At 36.8% G+C, this 24953-nt stretch overlaps 1 protein-coding gene across 4 annotated transcripts in view; it reads left to right on the forward strand.

Moving 5' to 3' along the window:
• GRIA2 (glutamate ionotropic receptor AMPA type subunit 2) overlaps positions 1-24953 on the forward strand; it is a 153565-nt gene that overhangs the window by 77881 nt on the left and 50731 nt on the right. For all 4 annotated transcript variants that reach the window (XR_012093489.1, XM_008000099.3, XM_008000097.3 and 1 more), the window contains exons 3-4: positions 11136-11375; positions 21414-21610. Coding sequence is in view for 3 of the 4 variants with exons in the window: in XM_008000099.3 (XP_007998290.1) it covers positions 11136-11375; positions 21414-21610 (437 nt within the window). In the remaining variant the exon portion in view is untranslated. The remainder of the gene's footprint in view (positions 1-11135; positions 11376-21413; positions 21611-24953) is intronic.

The following is a 24953-nucleotide window of genomic DNA, read 5'->3' on the forward strand; positions in this document are numbered from 1 at the left end:
TTTTTTTTAGAGAAATATTCTCTAGATTTCATCATTATATTTTATCAAAAATGACTCCGTGTGGAACATCAAAACATAGTAGATAAAATTCCATTTTTTTCCTGAATCAGATCACAATACTCATCCTCTTTGTTGTGCATTTTCTAAACCTAATGTTATGCTTGTCACGGAGAATATTTACGGTGCTTTTTCTGGTAAAAAATAATTATAGGAGATAACTGGGATAATAATGAAGGTTTGGGAAACATGTACGTAAAAATTGAGTATGACCTTGTGGAAAGGGGTGTGACCACTAAGAGGTAGAGTGAAAAGAGAAGAGAAAACAACCCTTGGAGAAGGTCTTTTTAATTTAGGATGTAGGAAGAAGAGATAAGGCAGTGAAAGATAATTAGAGCGAGAGGAAAACTACCAAGATGGTATAATTTTACTTGGCAGCAATATGGAAAAAGAATTAGAAGACAGCAAGACTAGTAGCAGTGGAAAGGGAAAGAATTTCAAGAGGCAAATTTTGGTCTAATAAATTCAGAGAAGCTAAGAAAGCTAGATCCAAGGAAGAGATGATTATTTTTAGTTACCAGGAGATCGTTAGTAACAGATGATAGGGAAACTTCAGTACTGAAATCAGGGTCAAACTGTGCAGGAGGTTAATGTCAGAAGTTTAGGAGAGAAGGAAGGAGGTTTTCAGTGGATTCCATATTTTGATGTCAGAGTTCCTTGGTGATGCAGCTTTTACCAGTTTTTGTTCAAACCGCAAAGAGGCTGTTGCCATTTCTGCTTATGAAGCAGACTATGCTGATTCATTGAAGTGAATCTCAACTTATAAATATAAAATATGTAGAACAAAAAAAATCATGCTCAGTTCTTCTCCCTTTCTACTCAATAACTATGCAAGGCTATTTAGCTTTTATTCAGCATACAGACTGTATCGTGTATGCTACATTAGCAGCACCAATGAGCAGAATGACCTAAGAGAAAAAGATGTGTGTTGGTTGCACCATCAGCATTGTTATTGGCTTATATCATCTGGGTTTGTAATATAAAGTGAAATAATCAGCAAATTACTTACACCCAGGAGATTATCATTTCTGCTGTTTGACCTAAAGTGTCTTTTAGAAGGACTTGCCCTTTGCTGAGTTTCTCAAAGTTGATATTAAATATTTAATTACAGAACTCAGCAAGAGCATCTTTACTTACTCCTTTGCAATCTGGTTTGAATCTCAAGACATAAATGCAATTCTAATATTAATCAGGACAATCATTGAGAAACTTAAAATAGTGTTTCACTGTGTTATTGTAAAGGTCATGAAGCTGGAGGTGAAACTGTGAGGATTTCTGTTTCCTTCTCTGCCTCCAGACGTGACTATATAGGATGTTGGTATTGTATAACTCATTTTAGAAAGTTGTCTTTGGAAGGATTTTCAGAGTATATGACACGTTATTTTGGATAATCTCAGTGGTAGTAAACCTTCCTCCGTTACAGGATGGATCAAAGTTAAGGAAATGGCTGTAAATTTTGGAGGCACCATTGGGGAATAAGGTAAAGATTAAAGTGAATAATTTCACTTCTAATGAAGTAAAGAGTATTTCCAAAGTACTGCAACTAATATTCTTGTGAAAGGTGTCAGTAGGTTATATTGCCTTTGCTAAATTGGGGCAAGCATCAATATTTCAATGCAAATAGTCTTGGATATTTGGGGATGACACATTAAAAGCATAGTGCTAAGTTTTTCATCTTCAGATGGTTACTATAAACGGGGCAAGCAAAGTACCTTAGCTCAGGTCAGCATTCTGATGGATTTTATTGATTCCTGGTTGTAAATCTCAGTGGCATTCTTTTTTTTTCTTTTATTTATTTATTTATTTATTTATTTATTTATTTATTTTTAATTTATTTATTATTATTAAACTTTAAGTTGTAGGGTACATGTGCACAACGTGCAGGTTTGCTACATATGTATACTTGTGCCATGTTGGTGTGCTGCACCCATCAACTCGTCATTTACATCAGGTATAACTCCCAATGCAATCCCTCCCCCCTCCCCCCTCCCCATGATAGGCCCCGGTGTGTGATGTTCCCCTTCCTGAGTCCAAGTGATCTCATTGTTCAGTTCCCGCCTATGAGTGAGAACATGCGGTGTTTGGTTTTCTGTTCTTGTGATAGTTTGCTAAGAATGATGGTTTCCAGCTGCATCCATGTCCCTACAAAGGACACAAACTCATCCTTTTTTATGGCTGCATAGTATTCCATGGTGTATATGTGCCACATTTTCTTAATCCAATCTGTCACTGATGGACATTTGGGTTGATTCCAAGTCTTTGCTATTGTGAATAGTGCTGCAATAAACATACGTGTGCATGTGTCTTTATAGCAGCATAATTTATAATCCTTTGGGTATATACCCAGTAATGGGATGGCTGGGTCATATGGTACATCTAGTTCTAGATCCTTGAGGAATCGCCATACTGTTTTTCATAATGGTTGAACTAGTTTACAATCCCACCAACAGTGTAAAAGTGTTCCTATTTCTCCACATCCTCTCCAGCAGCTGTTGTTTCCTGACTTTTGAATGATCGCCATTCTAACTGGTGTGAGATGGTATCTCATTGTGGTTTTGATTTGCATTTCTCTGATGGCCAGTGATGATGAGCATTTTTTCATGTGTCTGTTGGCTGTATGAATGTCTTCTTTTGAGAAATGTCTGTTCATATCCTTTGCCCACTTTTGGATGGGGTTGTTTGTTTTTTTCTTGTAAATTTGTTTGAGTTCTTTGTAGGTTCTGGATATTAGCCCTTTGTCAGATGAGTAGATTGCAAAAATTTTCTCCCATTCTGTAGGTTGCCTGTTCACTCTGATGGTAGTTTCTTTTGCTGTGCAGAAGCTCTTTAGTTTAATGAGATCCCATTTGTCAATTTTGGCTTTTGCTGCCGTTGCTTTTGGTGTTTTAGACATGAAGTCTTTGCCCATGCCTATGTCCTGAATGGTACTACCTAGGTTTTCCTCTAGGATTTTTATGGTATTAGGTCTAACATTTAAGTCTCTAATCCATCTTGAATTAATTTTCGTATAAGGAGTAAGGAAAGGATCCAGTTTCAGCTTTCTACTTATGGCTAGCCAATTTTCCCAGCACCATTTATTAAATAGGGAATCCTTTCCCCATTTCTTGTTTCTCTCAGGTTTGTCAAAGATCAGATGGCTGTAGATGTGTGGTATTATTTCTGAGGACTCTGTTCTGTTCCATTGGTCTATATCTCTGTTTTGGTACCAGTACCATGCTGTTTTGGTTACTGTAGCCTTGTAGTATAGTTTGAAGTCAGGTAGCGTGATGCCTCCAGCTTTGTTCTTTTGACTTAGGATTGTCTTGGAGATGCGGGCGCTTTTTTGGTTCCATATGAACTTTAAAGCAGTTTTTTCCAATTCTGTGAAGAAGCTCATTGGTAGCTTGATGGGGATGGCATTGAATCTATAAATTACCTTGGGCAGTATGGCCATTTTCATGATATTGATTCTTCCTATCCATGAGCATGGTATGTTCTTCCATTTGTTTGTGTCCTCTTTTATTTCACTGAGCAGTGGTTTGTAGTTCTCCTTGAAGAGGTCCTTTACATCCCTTGTCAGTTGGATTCCTAGGTATTTTATTCTCTTTGAAGCAATTGTGAATGGAAGTTCATTCCTGATTTGGCTCTCTGTTTGTCTGTTACTGGTGTATAAGAATGCTTGTGATTTTTGCACATTAATTTTGTATCCTGAGACTTTGCTGAAGTTGCTTATCAGCTTAAGGAGATTTTGGGCTGAGACAATGGGGTTTTCTAAATATACAATCATGTCATCTGCAAACAGGGACAATTTGACTTCTTCTTTTCCTAACTGAATCCCCTTGATTTCTTTCTCTTGCCTGATTGCCCTAGCCAGAACTTCCAACAGTATGTTGAATAGGAGTGGTGAGAGAGGGCATCCCTGTCTTGTGCCAGTTTTCAAAGGGAATTTTTCCAGTTTTTGCCCATTCAGTATGATATTGGCTGTGGGTTTGTCATAAATAGCTCTTATGATTTTGAGGTACGTTCCATCAATACCGAATTTCTTGAGCGTTTTTAGCATGAAGGGCTGTTGAATTTTGTCAAAAGCCTTTTCTGCATCTATTGAGATAATCATGTGGTTCTTGTCTTTGGTTCTGTTTATATGCTGGATTATGTTTATTGATTTGCGAATGTTGAACCAGCCTTGCATCCCAGGGATGAAGCCCACTTGATCATGGTGGATAAGCTTTTTGATGTGTTGCTGAATCCGGTTTGCCAGTATTTTATTGAGGATTTTTGCATCGATGTTCATCAGGGATATTGGTCTAAAATTCTCTTTTTTTGTTGTGTCTCTGCCAGGCTTTGGTATCAGGATGATGTTGGCCTCATAAAATGAGTTAGGGAGGATTCCCTCTTTTTCTATTGATTGGAATAGTTTCAGAAGGAATGGTACCAGCTCCTCCTCGTACCTCTGGTAGAATTCAGCTGTGAATCCATCTGGTCCTGGACTTTTTTTGGTTGGTAGGCTATTAATTATTGCCTCAATTTCAGAGCCTGCTATTGGTCTATTCAGGGATTCAACTTCTTCCTGGTTTAGTCCTGGAAGAGTGTAAGTGTCCAGGAAATTATCCATTTCTTCTAGATTTTCCAGTTTATTTGCGTAGAGGTGTTTATAGTATTCTCTGATGGTAGTTTGTATTTCTGTGGGGTCGGTGGTGATATCCCCTTTATCATTTTTAATTGCGTCAATTTGATTCTTCTCTCTTTTCTTCTTTATTAGTCTTGCTAGCGGTCTGTCAATTTTGTTGATCTTTTCAAAAAACCAACTCCTGGATTCACTGATTTTTTGGAGGGTTTTTTGTGTCTCTATCTCCTTCAGTTCTGCTCTGATCTTAGTTATTTCTTGCCTTCTGCTAGCTTTCGAATGTGTTTGCTCTTGCTTCTCTAATTCTTTTAATTGCGATGTTAGATTGTCAATTTTAGATCTTTCCTGCTTTCTCTTGTGGGCATTTAGTGCTATAAACTTCCCTCTACACACTGCTTTAAATGTGTCCCAGAGATTCTGGTATGTTGTATCTTTGTTCTCATTGGTTTCAAAGAACATCTTTATTTCTGCCTTCATTTCGTTATGTACCCAGTAGTCATTCAGGAGCAGGTTGTTCAGTTTCCATGTAGTTGAGTGGTTTTGATTGAGTTTCTTAGTCCTGAGTTCTAATTTGATTGCACTGTGGTCTGAGAGACAGTTTGTTATAATTTCTGTTCTTGTACATTTGCTGAGGAGTGCTTTACTTCCAATTACGTGGTCAATTTTGGAGTAAGTACGATGTGGTGCTGAGAAGAATGTATATTCTGTTGATTTGGGGTGGAGAGTTCTATAGATGTCTATTAGGTCTGCTTGCCGCAGAGATGAGTTCAATTCCTGGATATCCTTGTTAACTTTCTGTCTCGTTGATCTGTCTAATGTTGACAGTGGAGTGTTGAAGTCTCCCATTATTATTGTATGGGAGTCTAAGTCTCTTTGTAAGTCTCTAAGGACTTGCTTTATGAATCTGGGTGCTCCTGTATTGGGTGCATATATATTTAGGATAGTTAGCTCTTCCTGTTGAATTGATCCCTTTACCATTATGTAATGGCCTTCTTTGTCTCTTTTGATCTTTGATGGTTTAAAGTCTGTTTTATCAGAGACTAGTATTGCAACCCCCGCTTTTTTTTGTTCTCCATTTGCTTGGTAAATCTTCCTCCATCCCTTTATTTTGAGCCTATGTATGTCTCTGCGTGTGAGATGGGTCTCCTGAATACAGCAGACTGATGGGTCTTGACTCTTTATCCAGTTTGCCAGTCTGTGTCTTTTAATTGGAGCATTTAGTCCATTTACATTTAAGGTTAAGATTGTTATGTGTGAACTTGATCCTGCCATTATGATATTAACTGGTTATTTTGCTCGTTAGTTGATGCAGTTTCTTCCTAGCCTTGATGGTCTTTACATTTTGGCATGTTTTTGCAATGGCTGGTACCGGTTGTTCCTTTCCATGTTTAGTGCTTCCTTCAGGGTCTCTTGTAAGGCAGGCCTAGTGGTGACAAAATCTCTAAGCATTTGCTTATCTGTAAAGGATTTTATTTCTCCTTCACTTATGAAACTTAGTTTGGCTGGATATAAAATTCTGGGTTTAAAATTCTTTTCTTTAAGAATGTTGAATATTGGCCCCCACTTTCTTCTGGCTTGAAGAGTTTCTGCCAAGAGATCTGCTGTTAGTCTGATGGGCTTCCCTTTGTGGGTAACCCGACCTTTCTCTCTGGCTGCCCTTAAGATTTTTTCCTTCATTTCAACTTTGGTGAATCTGGCAATTATGTGTCTTGGAGCTGCTCTTCTCGAGGAGTATCTTTGTGGCGTTCTCTGTATTTCCTGGATTTGAATGTTGGCCTGCCCTACTAGGTTGGGGAAGTTCTCCTGGATGATATCCTGAAGAGTGTTTTCCAACTTGGTTCCATTTTCCCCCTCACTTTCAGGCACCCCAATCAGACGTAGATTTGGTCTTTTTACATAATCCCATACTTCTTGCAGGCTTTGTTCATTTCTTTTTCTTCTTTTTTCTTTTGGTTTCTCTTCTCGCTTCATTTCATTCATTTGATCCTCAATCGCTGACATTCTTTCTTCCAGTTGATCGAGTCGGTTACTGAAGCTTGTGCATTTGTCACGTATTTCTCGTGTCATGGTTTTCGTCTCTTTCATTTCGTTTATGAGCTTCTCTGCATTAATTACTCTAGCCATCAATTCTTCCACTTTTTTTTCAAGATTTTTAGTTTCTTTGCACTGGGTACGTAATTCCTCCTTTAGCTCTGAGAAATTTGATGGACTGAAGCCTTCTTCTCTCATCTCGTCGAAGTCATTCTCCGTCCAGCTTTGATCCGTTGCTGGCGATGAGCTGCGCTCCTTTGCCGGGGGAGATGTGCTCTTATTTTTTGAATTTCCAGCTTTTCTGCCCTGCTTTTTCCCCATCTTTGTGGTTTTATCTGCCTCTGGTCTTTGATGATGGTGATGTACTGATGGGGTTTTGGTGTAGGTGTCCTTCCTGTTTGATAGTTTTCCTTCTAACCGTCAGGACCCTCAGCTGTAGGTCTGTTGGAGATTGCTTGAGGTCCACTCCAGACCCTGTTTGCCTGGGTATCAGCAGCAGAGGCTGCAGAAGATAGAATATTTCTGAACAGCGAGTGTACCTGTCTGATTCTTGCTTTGGAAGCTTCCTCTCAGGGGTGTACTCCACCCTGTGAGGTGTGGGGTGTCAGACTGCCCCTAGTGGGGGATGTCTCCCAGTTAGGCTACTCAGGGGTCAGGGACCCACTTGAGCAGGGAGTCTGTCCCTTCTCAGATCTCAACCTCCATGTTGGGAGATCCACTGCTCTCTTCAAAGCTGTCAGACAGAGTCGTTTGCGTCTGCAGAGCCTTCTGCTGCGTTTGTTATTGTTTACTGTGCCCTGTCCCCAGAGGTGGAGTCTACAGAGACAGGCAGGTTTCCTTGAGCTGCTGTGAGCTCCACCCAGTTCGAGCTTCCCAGCAGCTTTGTTTACCTACTTAAGCCTCAGCAATGGCGGGCGCCCCTCCCCCAGCCTCGCTGCTGCGTTGCCGGTAGATCACAGACTGCTGTGCTAGCAATGAGGGAGGCTCCGTGGGTGTGGGACCCTCCCGGCCAGGTGTGGGATATGATCTTCTGGTGTGCCTGTTTGCTTAAAGCGCAGTTTTGGGGTGGGAGTTACCCGATTTTCCAGGTGTTGTGTGTCTCAGTTCCCCTGGCTAGGAAAAGGGATTCCCTTCCCCCTTGCGCTTTCCAGGTGAGGCAATGCCTCGCCCTGCTTCAGCTCTCGCTGGTCGGGCTGCAGCAGCTGACCAGCACCGATCGTCTGGCACTCCCCAGTGAGATGAACCCAGTACCTCAGTTGAAAATGCAGAAATCACCGGTCTTCTGTGTCGCTCGCGCTGGGAGTTGGAGACTGGAGCTGTTCCTATTCGGCCATCTTGCTCTGCCCTCTCAGTGGCATTCTTATCCTGCTTGGGGACAGAGACAGTGATTGCCCTAAGGTACAGAGAGGGAAATGAGCACTGGTGGCCGAATGTGTGTTAACTGTATGCATAGTCAGGAGACATAAGAAAGAAATATCCAGAAGAATAGAGGATATAGGCGAATGGACACTTGAGTAAGTATAATGAAGAAATAAAGGATAAGAAGAGATGGTTGAGGGAGACCAAAGAGAGACAGGAGAGAAAGGCTATTGTTGTAAAAGTAGGTTCATTGGAGAATTAGCTGAAGTGCATGGGGAAAAATACATTGTCTTCTGAGTTAGGTGGATAATGCCTTATGAAGTTGTGTGCAGCTTGTTCCTGTTGTTGGGTCAAAGCCAGTGTTTCCAGATGGCCACAATAACCAGGAGGTCCCTTGACAACTCACTCCAGAGCCTAAAACAAATCGAAAATGAAAGGTATGGCTCCTTATTAAGATTGTCTGTGTATTCAAACAGTGGCATTCTTTATCAGGCATCCTGCTGACGCTGTGGCTCCTGTTTCCATCACAGAAGCTATTTCACTTAAGATGAGAAGAGGTCTCATTAATAAATCATATTGCATGATATTCCTATAGTACCTGGATGACATGCCCACACTTTGCAGGGAAATGGATTTAAATAGACCCAGAGAGAATTTTATAGCAAGTCTTTCTTTTATGTGTCATTTGGAATCATCAATTGCTGAACAAATTTAAGATTTAAGATACACCTGTGAGTATACATATACTTATGTATAAAATAAGAAATCACTGCAGAGATTTCCTAGATGAGATGAAAGCTATTTTTCATGTATGTGAAGAAAGGACATAGTTATCAAATACACTAAAAGTTATTTTCAACTCTGTACCCAGACAAGAACAAAAAGTATGGGCATGAATAAAAGACAGTTATCTCATCTTTGCCTTATGTTAAGGTATGAAATAAATGCAATGAAATACATTCATTTGCTTTTTCAGATATTTCAGTCTGCTTTGTAGAAGGTTGGTAATAAAGGATATGTCAATTTACATATTACACAGAGTTTTGGCAAACAAGGGCCACTTAAAGAGGCAATCTTGCTTTCCTTTGGATTCATACTACACAACAGTTACTAATCATTATTGTCTAATATTTTTTGTTTGTCTAGAATTGGCAGTTGGAATCTGTACATATTTTAGCAATGCTCGTATTCATGAAACAAATCTATTTTTTTCTACAGACCATCTATTTTTGTGAAGGAAATACAATGATATAAGATAGTGTTTGGTTTATCCTTCAAAAAGGATTATTTTAAAAGAATGGTAGATGTTACGTTCTAGGTTGTTAGATTGCATTTCTGGATGGCTGGTTTCCATTTTTTGCATTGAAATGACCCTGAGATTGAGAAATATCTGCTATTTATTTATTTAAAGCCACATAGTTGGCCAGGAGCGGTGGCTCACGCCTGTAATCCTAGCACTTTAGGAGGCTGAGGCTGGCGGATCACGAGGTCAGGAGTTCGAAACCAGCCTGACCAACAAGGTGAAACCCTGTCTCCACTAAAAATGCAAAAATTATTAGGGATGGTGGCGCGTGCCTGTAATCCCAACTACTTGGGGAGCTGAGGCAGGAGAATCACTTGAACTGGGAGGCGGAGGTTGCAGTGAGCTGAGATGGTGCCACTGCACTGCACTCCATCCTGAGTGGCAGAGTGAGACTATCTCAAAAAAAGAAAAAAAAAAGACACATTGTTGACTTTAGTAGTGGCTTAAGCACTATTCCGTTAATGGTCAGTACTCTATAGAGCATTACAGGGGATCAGTCTTGGACAAAGTAACCCTTTTTTCTCAGAAAGATATTACTGGGTTTATGTTTCAAAAGATCATTCTTATTATATTGTGGAGAATTGAATGGAAGGAACATAAGGGGAGGAAGGAGGACAGATGGGTAGGTATTTCACTAGTTGGGTAAGATAAGCCATATTACTTTTTGATTAGGAGCATGGATTCTGAATCCAGACTCTCTATTTTGAATGTAGTATCTATCACCTATGCAAGTGACTTTGGTAACTCACTTAATATTGTTCTATGTGTCAATTTTTCTATCAGTAATCTGGAAATAATTATAGTTCCTACCTCAAAAGTTATCATGAGAAAAAAATGAATTAGCGTACCCTAGAACATGCCAGGCGCAGGGCAAGCACAAAGTTAAGTACATACTGTTAGTGAACTAAGATGTTTGGAACAGGGAGAAAAATAAGTGACCCTTATTTGAGTATATCGAGGTATTATAATGAGCACATAACTTAGTTATGGACTGACTTTTGGGGGAAGGAGTCAGTCCATAGCAGATAGTGTCATATGCCATTCATTGGAAACAGAAATATTGGAAAAGGACAGGAGATTGTGGGAGTGATGAGGATGTCCAAATACAATATTATTATTTGTTTAAGAATTAATATGTAGTGTAACATACAGGGTAAGTTAGGTCCTTGGGGAAGATTAAAATTAAAAGTTTTGGACTTTATTTAATTGCTTCTTGACTGAATGACACAATATGACCGAAGTGCCTTTGTGGGGACATGTGTCTGTATGTATCAGGGGAGTCAGGTACTATCTTGTCTTAAAGAGGCTTTGGTCAGCATTAGGACTCTATGGAAACACATTAACTTTTAGATATAAAAGTATCATAAATACAGTAAAGATTTTTAAAGGAATTGGATTATGTAGGGAATGAGCTATCATTAACGTGTATAAATCTTAGGTGACTACAGTTTGTTCTCATAGCTAATGTTTTGTTATTTTTTTACTCATACATTTTTCATATTTGTTCCTAAAATATGTTAATGTTTACATAGCTTGTTAAACAATGATGTATGCATTTTCTTGTAACCAGAACTACTTTTTATGCTTTAGAATCTTTTAGATTCCACAAATAAAATGCTAAGTAAATAAGTATTAATAAGTTTCAATGGATAATTAAATTTATATTTCTTTCAATATGTTAATTTTGTATTTTATGTAAAAGGACATTAAGTTTTAAGCAAATTAATATGATTGTATGCCAATTTCAATGATTTTTCCTGTCTATTTTTCCTATTCTTCTAGTCTGCTCCCAGTTTTCGAGAGGAGTCTATGCTATTTTTGGATTTTATGACAAGAAGTCTGTAAATACCATCACATCATTTTGCGGAACACTCCACGTCTCCTTCATCACTCCCAGCTTCCCAACAGATGGCACGCATCCGTTTGTCATTCAGATGAGACCTGACCTCAAAGGAGCACTCCTTAGCTTGATTGAATACTATCAATGGGACAAGTTTGCATACCTCTATGACAGTGACAGAGGTAAGTGACAATATCTCATCTCTTTGTAATGGGGTGAATTCAATGCCTACATTTGACACTTCTATGGCTATTATAAAGCTACAAAGGTGTGATAAAGCCCAAGGATCCCTTGATTTAATTTTGCTGTGATAATGACTAATGCATTTGTAAACGTGGGAAACATATTTAGAGTAAAACAACAACAAAAGCTGTCTGTGTACAATGTAAAGAGATAGACTGTATCAACCCAACGCCCGAATATTCGGTTGTAACATAAAGAGCAATTTTTGGCATCAGCAGCTAAAAACTTATGATAGCTATACTAGTAGTCCAAGGTGAATAAAGTGACTTGAGTAAAATTTAAGTGAAACATACAAGTAAGAACTTTTATAGTAACATATAGTTGTTAAATATTGTTATATGCCAAAGTTTTATCAGGCAGGTGGCATTATTATTGCCCTTGCCTTAAAACAAGATCCCCAAATCTCGCAGAAGTTAAAGGTTTTTCTCAGGATCAACCCACATGTGGTATAGCTTACACGCAGGTCTCTGATACCAGACCTATGCTTTTGACACCATTCCACGTAATTGTTTATGATGGGATGATTTTGAGTAGCATGCCAGTCTTGATTCATTATGTTAAAATGTAATGGAGGGAGGTACAACGTTTATGTTTCTCATATCCTTTGTTGTGAAGTTTAGTATTAGCAGACTTGCTTTATTTATGTCATAGAATCCCAGGTGTTCTTAACCATTCCTGAGTCCATAACTGGGTGTCAGTGGGTTTGAGTACTCCTGGGTCCATAACTGGGTGTCAGTGGGTTTGAGTACTCCTGGGTCCATAATTGGGTGTCAGTGGGTTTGAGTACTCCCTAAATTGTATTAAACATCTTGTGGGTGTGTGTGTTCATATGGATATGTTTTTGGAGAGAGTATCCCTAAATCAAAGTGAAAAGGGTGAAGGACCACTATTGTCCCTAAGTACCATACTGTGCTTCCCTCAGCAACTTGCTTCCTGGAATATTTATAGGTTCAAATGAAAACCCAGAAGCCTATTTCGACCAAGATAGGGCACCTTGTTAAGCCACAAGGGCAGACAAGAAGAGAGCCAGCCGTCAGTCAATTCTCCATTGATCAGTTTGTAGTCATTTACTGCAGCAGTCTCGAGTCGGGAGTGCAGGAGCTAGGTGTCTGATTCTCTGCCCTGTCCTCCTAGTCCTGGGAATGAGAACACTCAGTGGAAAAGTCAGTCAGCACTAAACAAGCTGAAAAAAAATTTGCTATGTCAACAACTATGTCCCCCTGCTTTGAGAAGGGAGTGCTTGGCTATTTCCATAGGGACTTAAAAACTAAAACAGAGAACTATTTACAGTAAATATAGATTTCAATGTGCTGGATGTTTCTGAAGCACACTTATTAACATGATAAAAGGGCTTATAAAACTGAGCATATTAAATTGTTTTTAGTTTTTCTTCTTGCCCTCTGCTAACTTCTTTAGTATTTTGTGTTGTCCAAGCTAGCCTGAAATCTGGGTGTATTCTTAATACCTCTTTCATCCTTGCATCCTATTGATGTGATTTCCACTGCCTAATTATATTTTATCTGTAGACACTCATCCTTTTCGTTGCCATTACCCCAGGCCAAGCCACCATAATGTGTTCAGTATCTCATCTCTCCAATTCCATGCTTGTCTTTTTTTAATCCATTTTCCACGAAGTAGCAGGAATTATTGTTAAAAAAAAATTGTTTTTGGACTGCATTACTCTCTTGTTTAAAATACTTCAATGGCTTCTCATTATGAGGATAACACTGAAAAAATTTAGTTGGCTTTAAGATCTTACAATATCCAATTCACACTTAACTCTCCATTGCATTCTGCTATCTTGCTCACTCATTAAAGCTATATCTATTTGACCTTCTTTCACTTTCCCAGATGCAACAAACTCTTTCACTTCAAATCTCTGCCCATATCACAAATTCTTACTCCTCCTTGAGAACTGGGTTCATATATCATTTCCTCAGAGACACCTTTCACACTTTTATCTCTGAAAGCAATCTCTTCTTTTCCTTTATAGTACTTAGGACAATTTATAATGAATGGTGATGTTCATTCTGTCACTTAAGAACTGCCTATTGAGCCCCTGCTATGTTCCAGGTACTATAGGATAAGCATCATGTTTTTCATGTAAGGTGTGGCAATAAGCTCCAGGAAGAGAGTGCCCAGGCAGTGCTCAGTGTACTGGATGTTCAACTCATGACTCTGTACCCAGTGCTTCAGATAATGCTGGAAAGAGTTGATGTTCAGTAAATGGTGTTAATAAGTAAATGAGTTAAACATCTGTGTACAGTATTTTAAGTTCAAGATGATTTTAGAAGCTAAATTTTGCTTGCAAAATTGAAGAATTGAATGACTAATTCTCTTTACACTTTGACAAGGTTGATGGAGGATGGCATTTTTAGTTTAAGAATACATTTCACCTTCATCCTTACCCTCACCATTGCTCCCTCTAGTTGTAACTGAACTTTTGAGAAAAATTCAAATAGACAACAGCTGATATAAGTTAAAAAAAGAGAAACTCTAGTGTTTGAGGAGAGATATTCAGAAAGACAGGATCTGGAATTAGCAGGTGAAGATGGATGGACTTATGTACTTGTGAAAACAATCTGGAACATTTTAAAATGCTTTTATTACTACTTAGAAATATTAAATGAAATTGAAGTGATGAGATAATCTACAATTATTAAATTATACAAGTTGATTTGAGTTCAAGTGCATCTGTTGAGATAACAACATTAGAGTGATAATATTAAGTAATTACATATTAAAGCCAAAGTGACCTTATGGATACATTTTCAAGGTGTTATCAAGTAGTTGTTGATGTTTTAATGTGAAAAGTATTACAGGGGCCTTTTATCTGAAGTTATTTTTAGAGATAAATATGTAAGACTCTCATAATACTGGCAAAAGACTTGACCTTTGTATAATGTTTTACTTGGCGCATGGGAATGGAATTTTTGCTATATTTTTTTTCTTATTAATGACTTAATTTTATGGCTTTGCCATCATGCTACATTTTAACAAGCTTATTCATACATTTAGTGTGTGAACTGTTTTTCTGCCATTTGGTCCTGAAATCATTTTGCTTCTGCTTCAAAGTAGGCACCTCCTTGCTTTAGTGTCACATGATTTGAAGAATGAACCTGAGCTCCCTTTATCCACATTAACCACAGTTTGGAAAATAGATCCCATGGTTTCATCTCTCTACTTACATCTCTACATGCCTCAGTTTCAAACAATTTGGTCTGTTCTCGATGTGGCTCTCTCTTCACCTCCTCGATTATATGATTATTTTTAGGCTCTAATCATCTTTACTTTTTGTAGAGTCTAGGTCAGGAATATATATTGTTAAATTATAATGTCTAAATGCCTAAATTACTGTTCTTTGGAATAGCATAGAGTCCAAATGTGAAAATGATCTCCCAACATTCTACCCTAGTAATGAACTAGATGAAAAAGACTTAACATTGTTATATGCTGCTTAATTTCACTACCTTTAACTACTGAAAGCCATTCCTGCTTCCTGGCTATCTGCTCCAATGCTAAGCAATAGGCCAAGACACTATATCTCACTTGTAAATGATTAGAGACATGGATACACTGATAGAAACATCTTTGTATAGCAACATCTTCGTATGGAACCCTCTTTGACTAATCTAAGTTTGCTGGTGAGAGGAGAGCTGAAACTCTGAATCTGGTGCCAGGTGATCTTTTAGGTTGTTAGTGTCTTCTCCTTACCAAGGCCATGTGGCAACAGCCTGGCGCTCCTGGATGACCCTTGATGACTCTGAAAGCTGCGCTCCTGGATGACCCTTGATGACTCTGAAAGCTGCATATCATCACTCCATAAAGAGAACACAAGTAGAATTTCAACACATTTTTAACAATAGAGCAATGGGGTTATCTATGTTAATGCATTCAAGATTATGTAGTAGTTTTATTTTTGGATATATATGTTGTAAGTTTGAATCAGGACTTAATCTAAATGTAGTTTTTGTCAACAAGGTAAGATAATACATTTCTATAGAGAGTAGGTAAAAACAGAATTAGCACTTTATATCTGTATGTCTTGGTTTCAATTCTGAGCAATATTATTCGTCCCCTGAAAGGAAGGCACTTTGCCTGTAGTTCCAAGAAAACATCACGCATAGAACAAAAATGCTTTCAAATTATAATTTTTTCCCTCATATTCCTGAGAGAGCTGATGAGGGAAATATATGTTAATCTAATTTGGCCTAGGCATGCTGCCATGATTTAGTGATCATAAATATTAATTTCTATGCTTGAAAGAATGAGTAAGTACAGTTAATTTTAAATGGAACAAAGAAAATATTTTTAAGCAGTAAGACATGGTTTGAATAAAATGTATCTTCTGGCAGTAATCGTTTTTAATTTAACCCTTTAACGTGCAAATTGATAGACTTCCCCTGTGTACCAAGTGACCTTTTAAAGGGTTTGCGTTCAGACAGGTGACTGATGGCTTGTCTATAACTCAGAGTGCTATTAATACTGGGTCAAGATGAGACTATCACTGACTGACTAGTAGTAATACTTTGGGAGAATTTTAGGAAGATTGTCATTTTATGAATAGGTTATACAATTACAGCCAGTCAGTAACAATAGCCACATAAAGAAGTAATGCAATTTAACATTATTTAATCTAGCCATTTTTTATTTTAGCAAAACATCTAATAATTCAGTAAAGTTTAGAACTTACTTTTAGACTCCAGCAATATTCTTGAGGGTTTAAAAGAACATACTATATTTTAGATATATTTACTAGGAGGAATAGTTAACCTTCCAGATTTCTTCTGTTTTTAGATGAACAACTATGTATCTCAGCAGTTTTGTTTTAAGTAATTCAATAAAAATAAGTGAGTCTCTGCTAGAAATTCAAATATCCTAATATAGTACTAGGGATATTAGAGTCGAATGACTATTGCATCCCAATAGCTTTAAGTAAACCAGTGTTTATGCAGAACTCCCATTGTCCATACAACTTTGTATTCTGAATTACAGGATGAATATATTTATAGATACTTCTGTGCTAGTTTGTGTGGAAGGAATAGAGGCAGATCTCAAGTCATACTTTATCCTCTAATTGAATATGGTACAAAGAGGTCAAGAGCACAAATCTGTGTTAGCTTTGAAGAGTTTAATTTCACCTTCATATACATTTTCAGTGATTTTCAAATTTAAAAATGGTGTATTAATTATAAAGCAATCAGATGATACAAAACTTTTAGTTGTGAGAAATGGGGAGATCAAGTTGAGAGAGTCTGAGAGTCAGTTACTATTACTGAAAAAAAAAACCTAGGGAAATGGGTTATTAAGCATTGAATGGTGGTCTCTTCAAATTACACGTCAGATAATGCAATCATTTGTGAATTACTTCTGCCTGTTGTTAGGAGGTAATTTAATATTATTCAGTGTCTTCTTATGAAACTCAATTTATTAAGTCTGATATAGCACTACTTGAGCAGTTTAGTTTCTTAATAAACATGTAAGTTTTGTTAGGTTCCACAGGTTACAAAACGTTAATCCTGAGAGTTTTAATAAGAGTGAATCCTGAATCCACAGCAACTGTAAATTACTTTTGACGCATAGAACAAATGAGTTTGAAAGTTAGAGAAATTTCTTTTTTTTTTTTTTTAATGGGGTCCTGCTCTGTCACCCAGGCTGGAGTGCAGCAGCGTGACTTCGGCTCACTGCAATCACCACCCCCCAGCTTCAAGGAATTCCCCTGCCTCAGTCTCCCAAGTAGCTGGGATTACAGGCGCCGGCCACCAGACCTGGCTAATTTTTGTTTTTTTAGTAGAAATGGGGTTTTGCCATGTTGGCCAGGCGGATCTCGAACTCCTGATCTCAAGTGATCTGCCCACCTTGCCCTCCGAAAGTGCTGGGATTACAGGTGTGAGCCACCGCACCTGGCGCAAGTTAGAAATTTCTTTAAATACATTCTTTTTGATTTTATACATCATCTCTATACTCTTCTGCAAGGTGAACTGCTGGAAATTTTAGATTTAGGATTACCACTTGGTGAAATCCATTTACAAAGTGTCATTTATATTTAAGCTTTATTGTAATATATGTCAAATGTTGAGGCATAATATTAAGAGCATCACCACTTGAAATTGTGTCATGTAGTATGCTTTATAATTAAATAAAACAAAATGAAATAAACTATTGCAGAGAAAAAGGGATGCTATTGGTGATTGCTATATAGTAATATATGGATAGCACAGAGAGCCCCATCCATGGATATAATGTCTTTAAGAAGGTGACAAAGGGGAGCTGAACCATGACTGGGATGTAGGAAAGTAGAACCCAGCAAATAGAAAGTGGCTTAGAATTTAGATTTTTTTTTTCTCTTACTTGCAGAGAAAACTGGGTGGACTTAATGGCTGTTTTCAAGTACACTGATAGCTGTTGAATTGATCATAATGCCAGCTGTGCGTGTTCTGCCTCTACTGATGAAAAGGGAAGGATTTAATTGACCTATAGTGTATGGAAATCATAGGCGATCGGTGAGGTGTTTTAAAGATCTGTCACTGAAAGTTTTAAAAAATGACATATGGTCTTTTTACATTATCCCTTGAGAAATTTGTTTCTTTATATATTTTACCAGAAGACTGGACAGAGGAAACTAATTTCATTTTGCCAGAAAAAGAGTTAACTTTTTTCAGCATGTGGTTCAATCTTCCATTCTGAAGTAAAATTTAATTATTTTTAATGTTTTTTTTTTTTTAATTTATTTATTATTATTAAACTTCAAGTTGTAGGGTACATGTGCACAACGTGCAGGTTTGCTACATATGTATACTTGTGCCATGTTGGTGTGCTGCACCCATCAACTCGTCATTTACATCAGGTATAACTCCCAATGCAATCCCTCCCCCCTCCCCCCTCCCCATGATAGGCCCCGGTGTGTGATGTTCCCCTTCCCGAGTCCAAGTGATCTCATTGTTCAGTTCCCACCTACGAGTGAGAACATGCGGTGTTTGGTTTTCTGTTCTTGTGATAGTTTGCTAAGAATGATGGTTTCCAGCTGCATCCATGTCCCTACAAAGGACACAAACTCATCCTTTTTTATGGCTGCATAGTATTCCATGGTGTATATGTGCCACATTTTCTTAATCCAATCTGTCACTGATGGACATTTGGGTTGATTCCAAGTCTTTGCTATTGTGAATAGTGCTGCAATAAACATACGTGTGCATGTGTCCTTATAGCAGCATAATTTATAATCCTTTGGGTATATACCCAGTAATGGGATGGCTGGGTCATATGGTACATCTAGTTCTAGATCCTTGAGGAATCGCCATACTGTTTTCCATAATGGTTGAACTAGTTTACAATCCCACCAACAGTGTAAAAGTGTTCCTATTTCTCCACATCCTCTCCAGCACCTGTTGTTTCCTGACTTTTGAATGATCGCCATTCTAACTGGTGTGAGATGGTATCTCATTGTGGTTTTGATTTGCATTTCTCTGATGGCCAGTGATGATGAGCATTTTTTCATGTGTCTGTTGGCTGTATGAATGTCTTCTTTTGATAAATGCCTGTTCATATCCTTTGCCCACTTTTTGATGGGGTTGTTTGTTTTTTTCTTGTAAATTTGTTTGAGTTCTTTGTAGGTTCTGGATATTAGCCCTTTGTCAGATGAGTAGATTGCAAAAATTTTCTCCCATTCTGTAGGTTGCCTGTTCACTCTGATGGTAGTTTCTTTTGCTGTGCAGAAGCTCTTTAGTTATTATAAAATATTTAAAACAACAAATTAGAGAAAATGCTATAAAGATTCCCAAACACTCTTAATCTGACTTTATTAAAGACTATTATATGAGTAATTTTGCTTGATCTATATCTCTTTGTTCCCTGCAATTATTTAGAAACAAATACCAGACCTCTCGTCATCTCATCTGTAAATATTTCAGTGTTCATTTGGAAAAAATGATTCTTGTATTTTAAATATAATGACAATAGCATTATTATACCTAGACAATTAACAATTCATAAATATTATTCTTTTTCCACTGTTTGTTTGAAGCAAAATAAAACTGAGATCCATATATCATAATTAGTTAATATAATTTTTAAGACTCTTGTAATGCAGTTTCCCACAGTCTAGATTTTGATGATTGCAACAGCATAGTGCTTAAAATGTTGTCTTCTACATATGCCCTGTAACTTGATAGTTAGATTCAGAAGTGTGATGAAATTCAAGTTTACATTTTTGGCATGAATGTAGCCAACACCAAATAGGTATGTACCTATTCAACAGCAAAATAGGTGTAGTTGAATATTATCATTGGGAGACACATCTTTGTTATCTCTCTTTTTGGGTAGTTACCAGTAGTTGATGATTGTTGCCTTGATTTATTAATTCAGTAGGTGTTACAAGATGGTGATAATTTCAGATATATATTCATCCATAATCTATTACCTAGAGTATTTCCAAAAATAAAGACTGTTAGTTCATTATTACCCTGAAAGTGGTTCATATGGGAAACGCAGGAAAATGCTTGTTTTACTTCATTATTTACCAGTCTTCAAATTAATTAATTGGTTCCCTAGCATCCACCAAAGTCAAGCACATTTTTAAAACATAATTTCATAGATTTAAAATAGTTTATGTATGTAAGTACTTCGCATTTATCATTCTAATTAATATTCAAATAGTCCCATTTTTATTTAAAAAGCTCCTCTTCAAATTAGCTGCTGCGTGCTTTGAGGTAATACTGATGGTTTTAGAGAGTTCCTTCCCTTCTGGTGTCATAAGATGTTTCAGACTCATCTTGTACACTTTTTGGCCAATATTGAATCCACAAAATTTTTAATGGTGGTTTTTCTTTTTTGAAATAGTTTTCAACAAAATTGATAATTGACTTTTTTTTATAACAAAAAGATTTAAATAAAATTTGGTATCTGAATTTAGGTTTTGAAGAGATATGATCACATTAGGTGAATCCTACATTTTATTAATCAAAAGGGACTAATATTCTTTAGAGAAAGATGCAGGCTTTTCTAGAATAAGGAAGATGATTTGCTAAGTTCTGGATTCATTCTGGAGTCTCGATTTTGCGTTGTTTATTAAGTTATCAATATAAATGATGAATTTGGTTTTGCTGTGAATAGCAGAAGTAATATGAAAGGCAAGTTTATGTAGCGTGTCTCCAAGTGCTAAATTGAGGATATAACTTTTCAAGAAACAAATCCTCTAGTTGTTGTACCTCTTAGTCCTAAGTATGAGGTAATATATGGACAATTACAAAGACAATAAAAATTTTCCAAGTGATATGATGCTATAAGCGAAGTTACTAACAGGAAAATAGACATATTTGGAAAGAGAAGTAAATCTATGCTAGAGAAATAACTACCACCATCTGGTTAACAGATGACCACTTCAATTTCTCTGGGATCATTCCCAATAACAAAAAAACATTAGAAGACTGTGGAAGGAAAAAAAATGAACCCAAACTGCTGACTAGAAAACAATAGGAGTCTCATAAAGAATATTGCCTCTTTTCCTCACATAGACTTACATAGATTCCTCTCACTGAAAATGTACTCATCTTATTCAGGATACTAATATCAAATGACAGACCATAATGTACAACTAAAAAAATTTTTTTTCCATTCTATAAGAGTAAGAAATGCTTGTGATGTCATTTGATTTCACTTAAACCAAAGGTATTAACATTGCACTTTAGTAATACTCTAAAGAAGATAGCTGAGAGGGTTGAAAGAAAAGGATATTATTTTCTACTCAAACAATGACTCCTTTGGTCAGAACAGTAATATTTAGGTAATGAGTTTTTGATGTGAAATGACATAAGTAGAAGTTGATAAAGATCATAGCTATAGCTTTTTCTGAAGGAGTCAACGTTCCTTTAGTTGCACAAATCTATCTGCCTTAGAAATATATTCGCTGGCAATTTCATAACACAATCCTGAGTTATTCACGTATCTTTATCAGTCATCATTTTTCTTTGCCTCCCTAGGCTTATCAACACTGCAAGCTGTGCTGGATTCTGCTGCTGAAAAGAAATGGCAAGTGACTGCTATCAATGTGGGAAACATTAACAATGACAAGAAAGATGAGATGTACCGATCACTTTTTCAAGATCTGGAGTTAAAAAAGGAACGGCGTGTCATTCTGGACTGTGAAAGGGATAAAGTAAACGACATTGTAGACCAGGTTTGCTACTTTCTGTTTTCTAATGATGCCAGATATAGAATATGCATGCAATGTCAGCATTTGCAATGTGTATTTGTGTAAGGTGCTTGAACAGCAGTTTTTGCTTTATGTTTTATGTCGGATGCAGCAAAGATCATCAATTAAATTATTTCTGGCTTCAGTTAGCAATAGCAAATGGTCATCAATAATGCTGACACATCATGTTAATCATTAAATAAATTCAATAAATAATTTCTGACTTTTATGTTTTATATGATCAATGATACCCTAAACTTTGATATTTTGATTTGAAAATTTTAAGTTTAAGTCTGATGAACTATTTAGAGTTAAAGAAATATACATGTATTAAGTTAAGACAAGTTGAGTTCTAAGGGAAAAGTGAGTAATTCATGAATTTTTTGGAGTTACCATCTATGCCTCCAGAAAGAATATGTAGTTATCTTTGCAAGATATATATTTTTTCATCTATTAAGGGACTTGTGCCACTATAAAAAACATTGATTTGTTAAAATAAGTAGGAAGGACAACATTTGGGCTATGTTTACTATTGAGAAATAAACTAGATACATCCCCTTGAACTGTTTGAAAGAATCACTCATACAAGTGATAAGGATATTTTTCTCTGTGCTTAGATATTACCTTGCTTCAGTTTAAGATCTTTCAGGATAGGGAGCCACGCAGTGTTATCCTAATAATACAGATACAATCCACCGTGATTTACAGATAGAGTAAGTCACTAGGGATGATGGTGACACAGCATCAGCATCATGATTGATTGACTAAGGTCTCCTTTACTGATATCCGCATCTATTCCTAGCTGATAAATGTATATGTGTGTGAGTATGAGTGTATATGTGTGTACATATGCATATATGTATATATATGTGCACATATATAAATTTTACAGTTGACCCTACCAATATCCTACCATTGACCAGAAACCTTACAGATAACACACAGTCAATTAACACCTACTTCATATGTTATATGTATTATATACTGAATTCTTATAATAAAGTAAGCTAGAGAAAAGAAAATGTTATTTAGAAAATCATAAGGAAGATAAAACATATTTACTATTCACTAAGTGGAACTGTATCATCATAAAAGCCTTCATCATCATCATCTTCGCATTGAGTAGTCTGTAAAGGAGGAGGAGGAAGAAGGGTTGGTCTTGCTGTCTCAGAGGTGGAAGAAAATCCATATATAAGTGGATTTACACAGTTCAAACCCATGTTGTTCAAGGGCAATAGTATACCCTGTGGCTACTAGTGCCTTCGAATACTGTGGAATTGCAAGGAAAATACGCACTTGTATATGCATTTCTTGGCTCTTCTAGCTTTGAGGAAAAAATGTGATTCGTTAATTTGTTCAACACAAACATTCTGCAACATAAATGTTGATGAAATCCTAATTGATATATAATAATACAGGCCCTAAGACATACAAAATGGATCTTTCATGGAATACTGAATAACTGAATAGAACTAACTTGTTATATGAAAGAACTAAATGTTGTATGCCAGAGAGGTGAATAATTTCCGTAGAAAAATCTTGATTCCAGTCTCAAGAGATGAAGTTAAGATTGTTTTTAACCTGAAGGCCTCTTGTTCAAATGTGAACTGCAAAAACTCATTTGAATTTCACAGAAGTTCTCATTAAAACTGAATTTTAATAATATTCATCAGTCTTTGGTTTAGAAAATTTAAGGATTCCTGACTCATCATAATAAATGTTGGTGAAAGACTATATCAAAATATATTTTTCCAAAAAGAGAAGAGAGAAACTACAAAAGAAAACAGGAATATATTGGAAGTGATGTTTTGAAGTAAATATGATTATGGTTACATAAATGTCCATATGGACATCTGTTCAAAATGCAGAGTATTTTGCACATATGTATTGTAAGTCCCTTGAATGTATTAAATGAGTGCATGCAATGGATTGCCTTAGCACACATTGAGGCCATCCTCTGTGCTTGAAATGAGGGATGCAAAGAAAGGTAAGAAAGAGTGATGTCTGCATCCCATGAACTCATTGTTTAGAGATAAAAATGGGCACAGTGTACCCAGACAGCACTACAGAATTACAAGTTAAAATGCAATGTAGTCTAGCAGCATGGAGGAGAAAGAAGTTTTCTTAAAATGGGAAGGATCATTTGTGATGGGTTCACATAAGAGGTGGCATTTGGCTTTGCTTGGATTCATTCATTTATTTGTTCAGTAAATATTCCCTGAGTGTCTGATGTTTGCCAGACAGGCACTGCAGTAGATCCAAGGAAGCAATGTTAAACAATAGGCCAGTCACCATCAGTGCAACTATTAATAATGTATTTACAGAAATTAATATATAATTATACTAATGGGATACACTATAAATGAAAAGAATGGTATGTTATGAGAGATCATTACAGAAAGAAATAATTTAGATTAGGATATTCTTCAAGGATTAGTTTACCAGGCAAAAAATGAGGAGGATAAGGTACGTTCCAAAAAAAAAAGAAAAAGAAACAACGTTTAGTTATTCACTCAACCAGTGTTTCTTCAAGACAATAGAGATGAAATAGCACTCTTTATTGCAACAGTAGCTTGAAGTTAGCAATAAATGAAATTTTATTAGACCATCGGTATTTATATTTATTTATTTATTTATTTATTTATTTATTTATGCATTTATTTATTTTGAGACACAGTATCGCTCTGTCACCTGGCTGGACTGCAGTGGCGCGATCTTGGGTCACTGCAACCTCCAACTCCCTGGTTCAAGCGATTCTACTGCCTCAGCCTCCCGAGTGGCTGGGATTACAGGCACACACCACCACACCCAGCTAATTTTTGTATGTTTTAGTAGAAACAGGGTTTCACCGTGTTGGCCAGGATGGTGTCAAACTCATGACCTCGTGATCCACCCACCTTGGCCTCCCAAAGTGCTGGGATGACAGGTGTGGACTATGGGTATTTTGTTATCATTTGATACAAACTTGACAGCACAGATTTCTAGTTATCATTAGGTGGGAAAAAGATTCAGCCATCAAAAACGTTTATAAATTAATGTAACTTTTCTATTGTCAGTGCAATAATAATTGTTATTATAACACAAAGACATGCTGGTTAGTATGGCCAATGCAAATTTTCATATAGACACTGGGCTAGTGAGTTTTCATATCCTTCCTTTCTTTCAAGTAAACTCAAGTAGGGACTAGTGATATTACCTTTTATACTATGTTTTTTAAAAAAATTTCTCAGCAGGAAGATATGGATGATTCAGAGAGTAGAATGTACAGTAAGCACAGCTAACAGATGTCAGCAGGAAATAGGAGGGACATAATCAATCTGATTCAGCT

Source organism: Chlorocebus sabaeus, chromosome 7 (assembly GCF_047675955.1).
Source record: "Chlorocebus sabaeus isolate Y175 chromosome 7, mChlSab1.0.hap1, whole genome shotgun sequence".
Taxonomy (NCBI): Eukaryota; Metazoa; Chordata; class Mammalia; order Primates; family Cercopithecidae; genus Chlorocebus; species Chlorocebus sabaeus.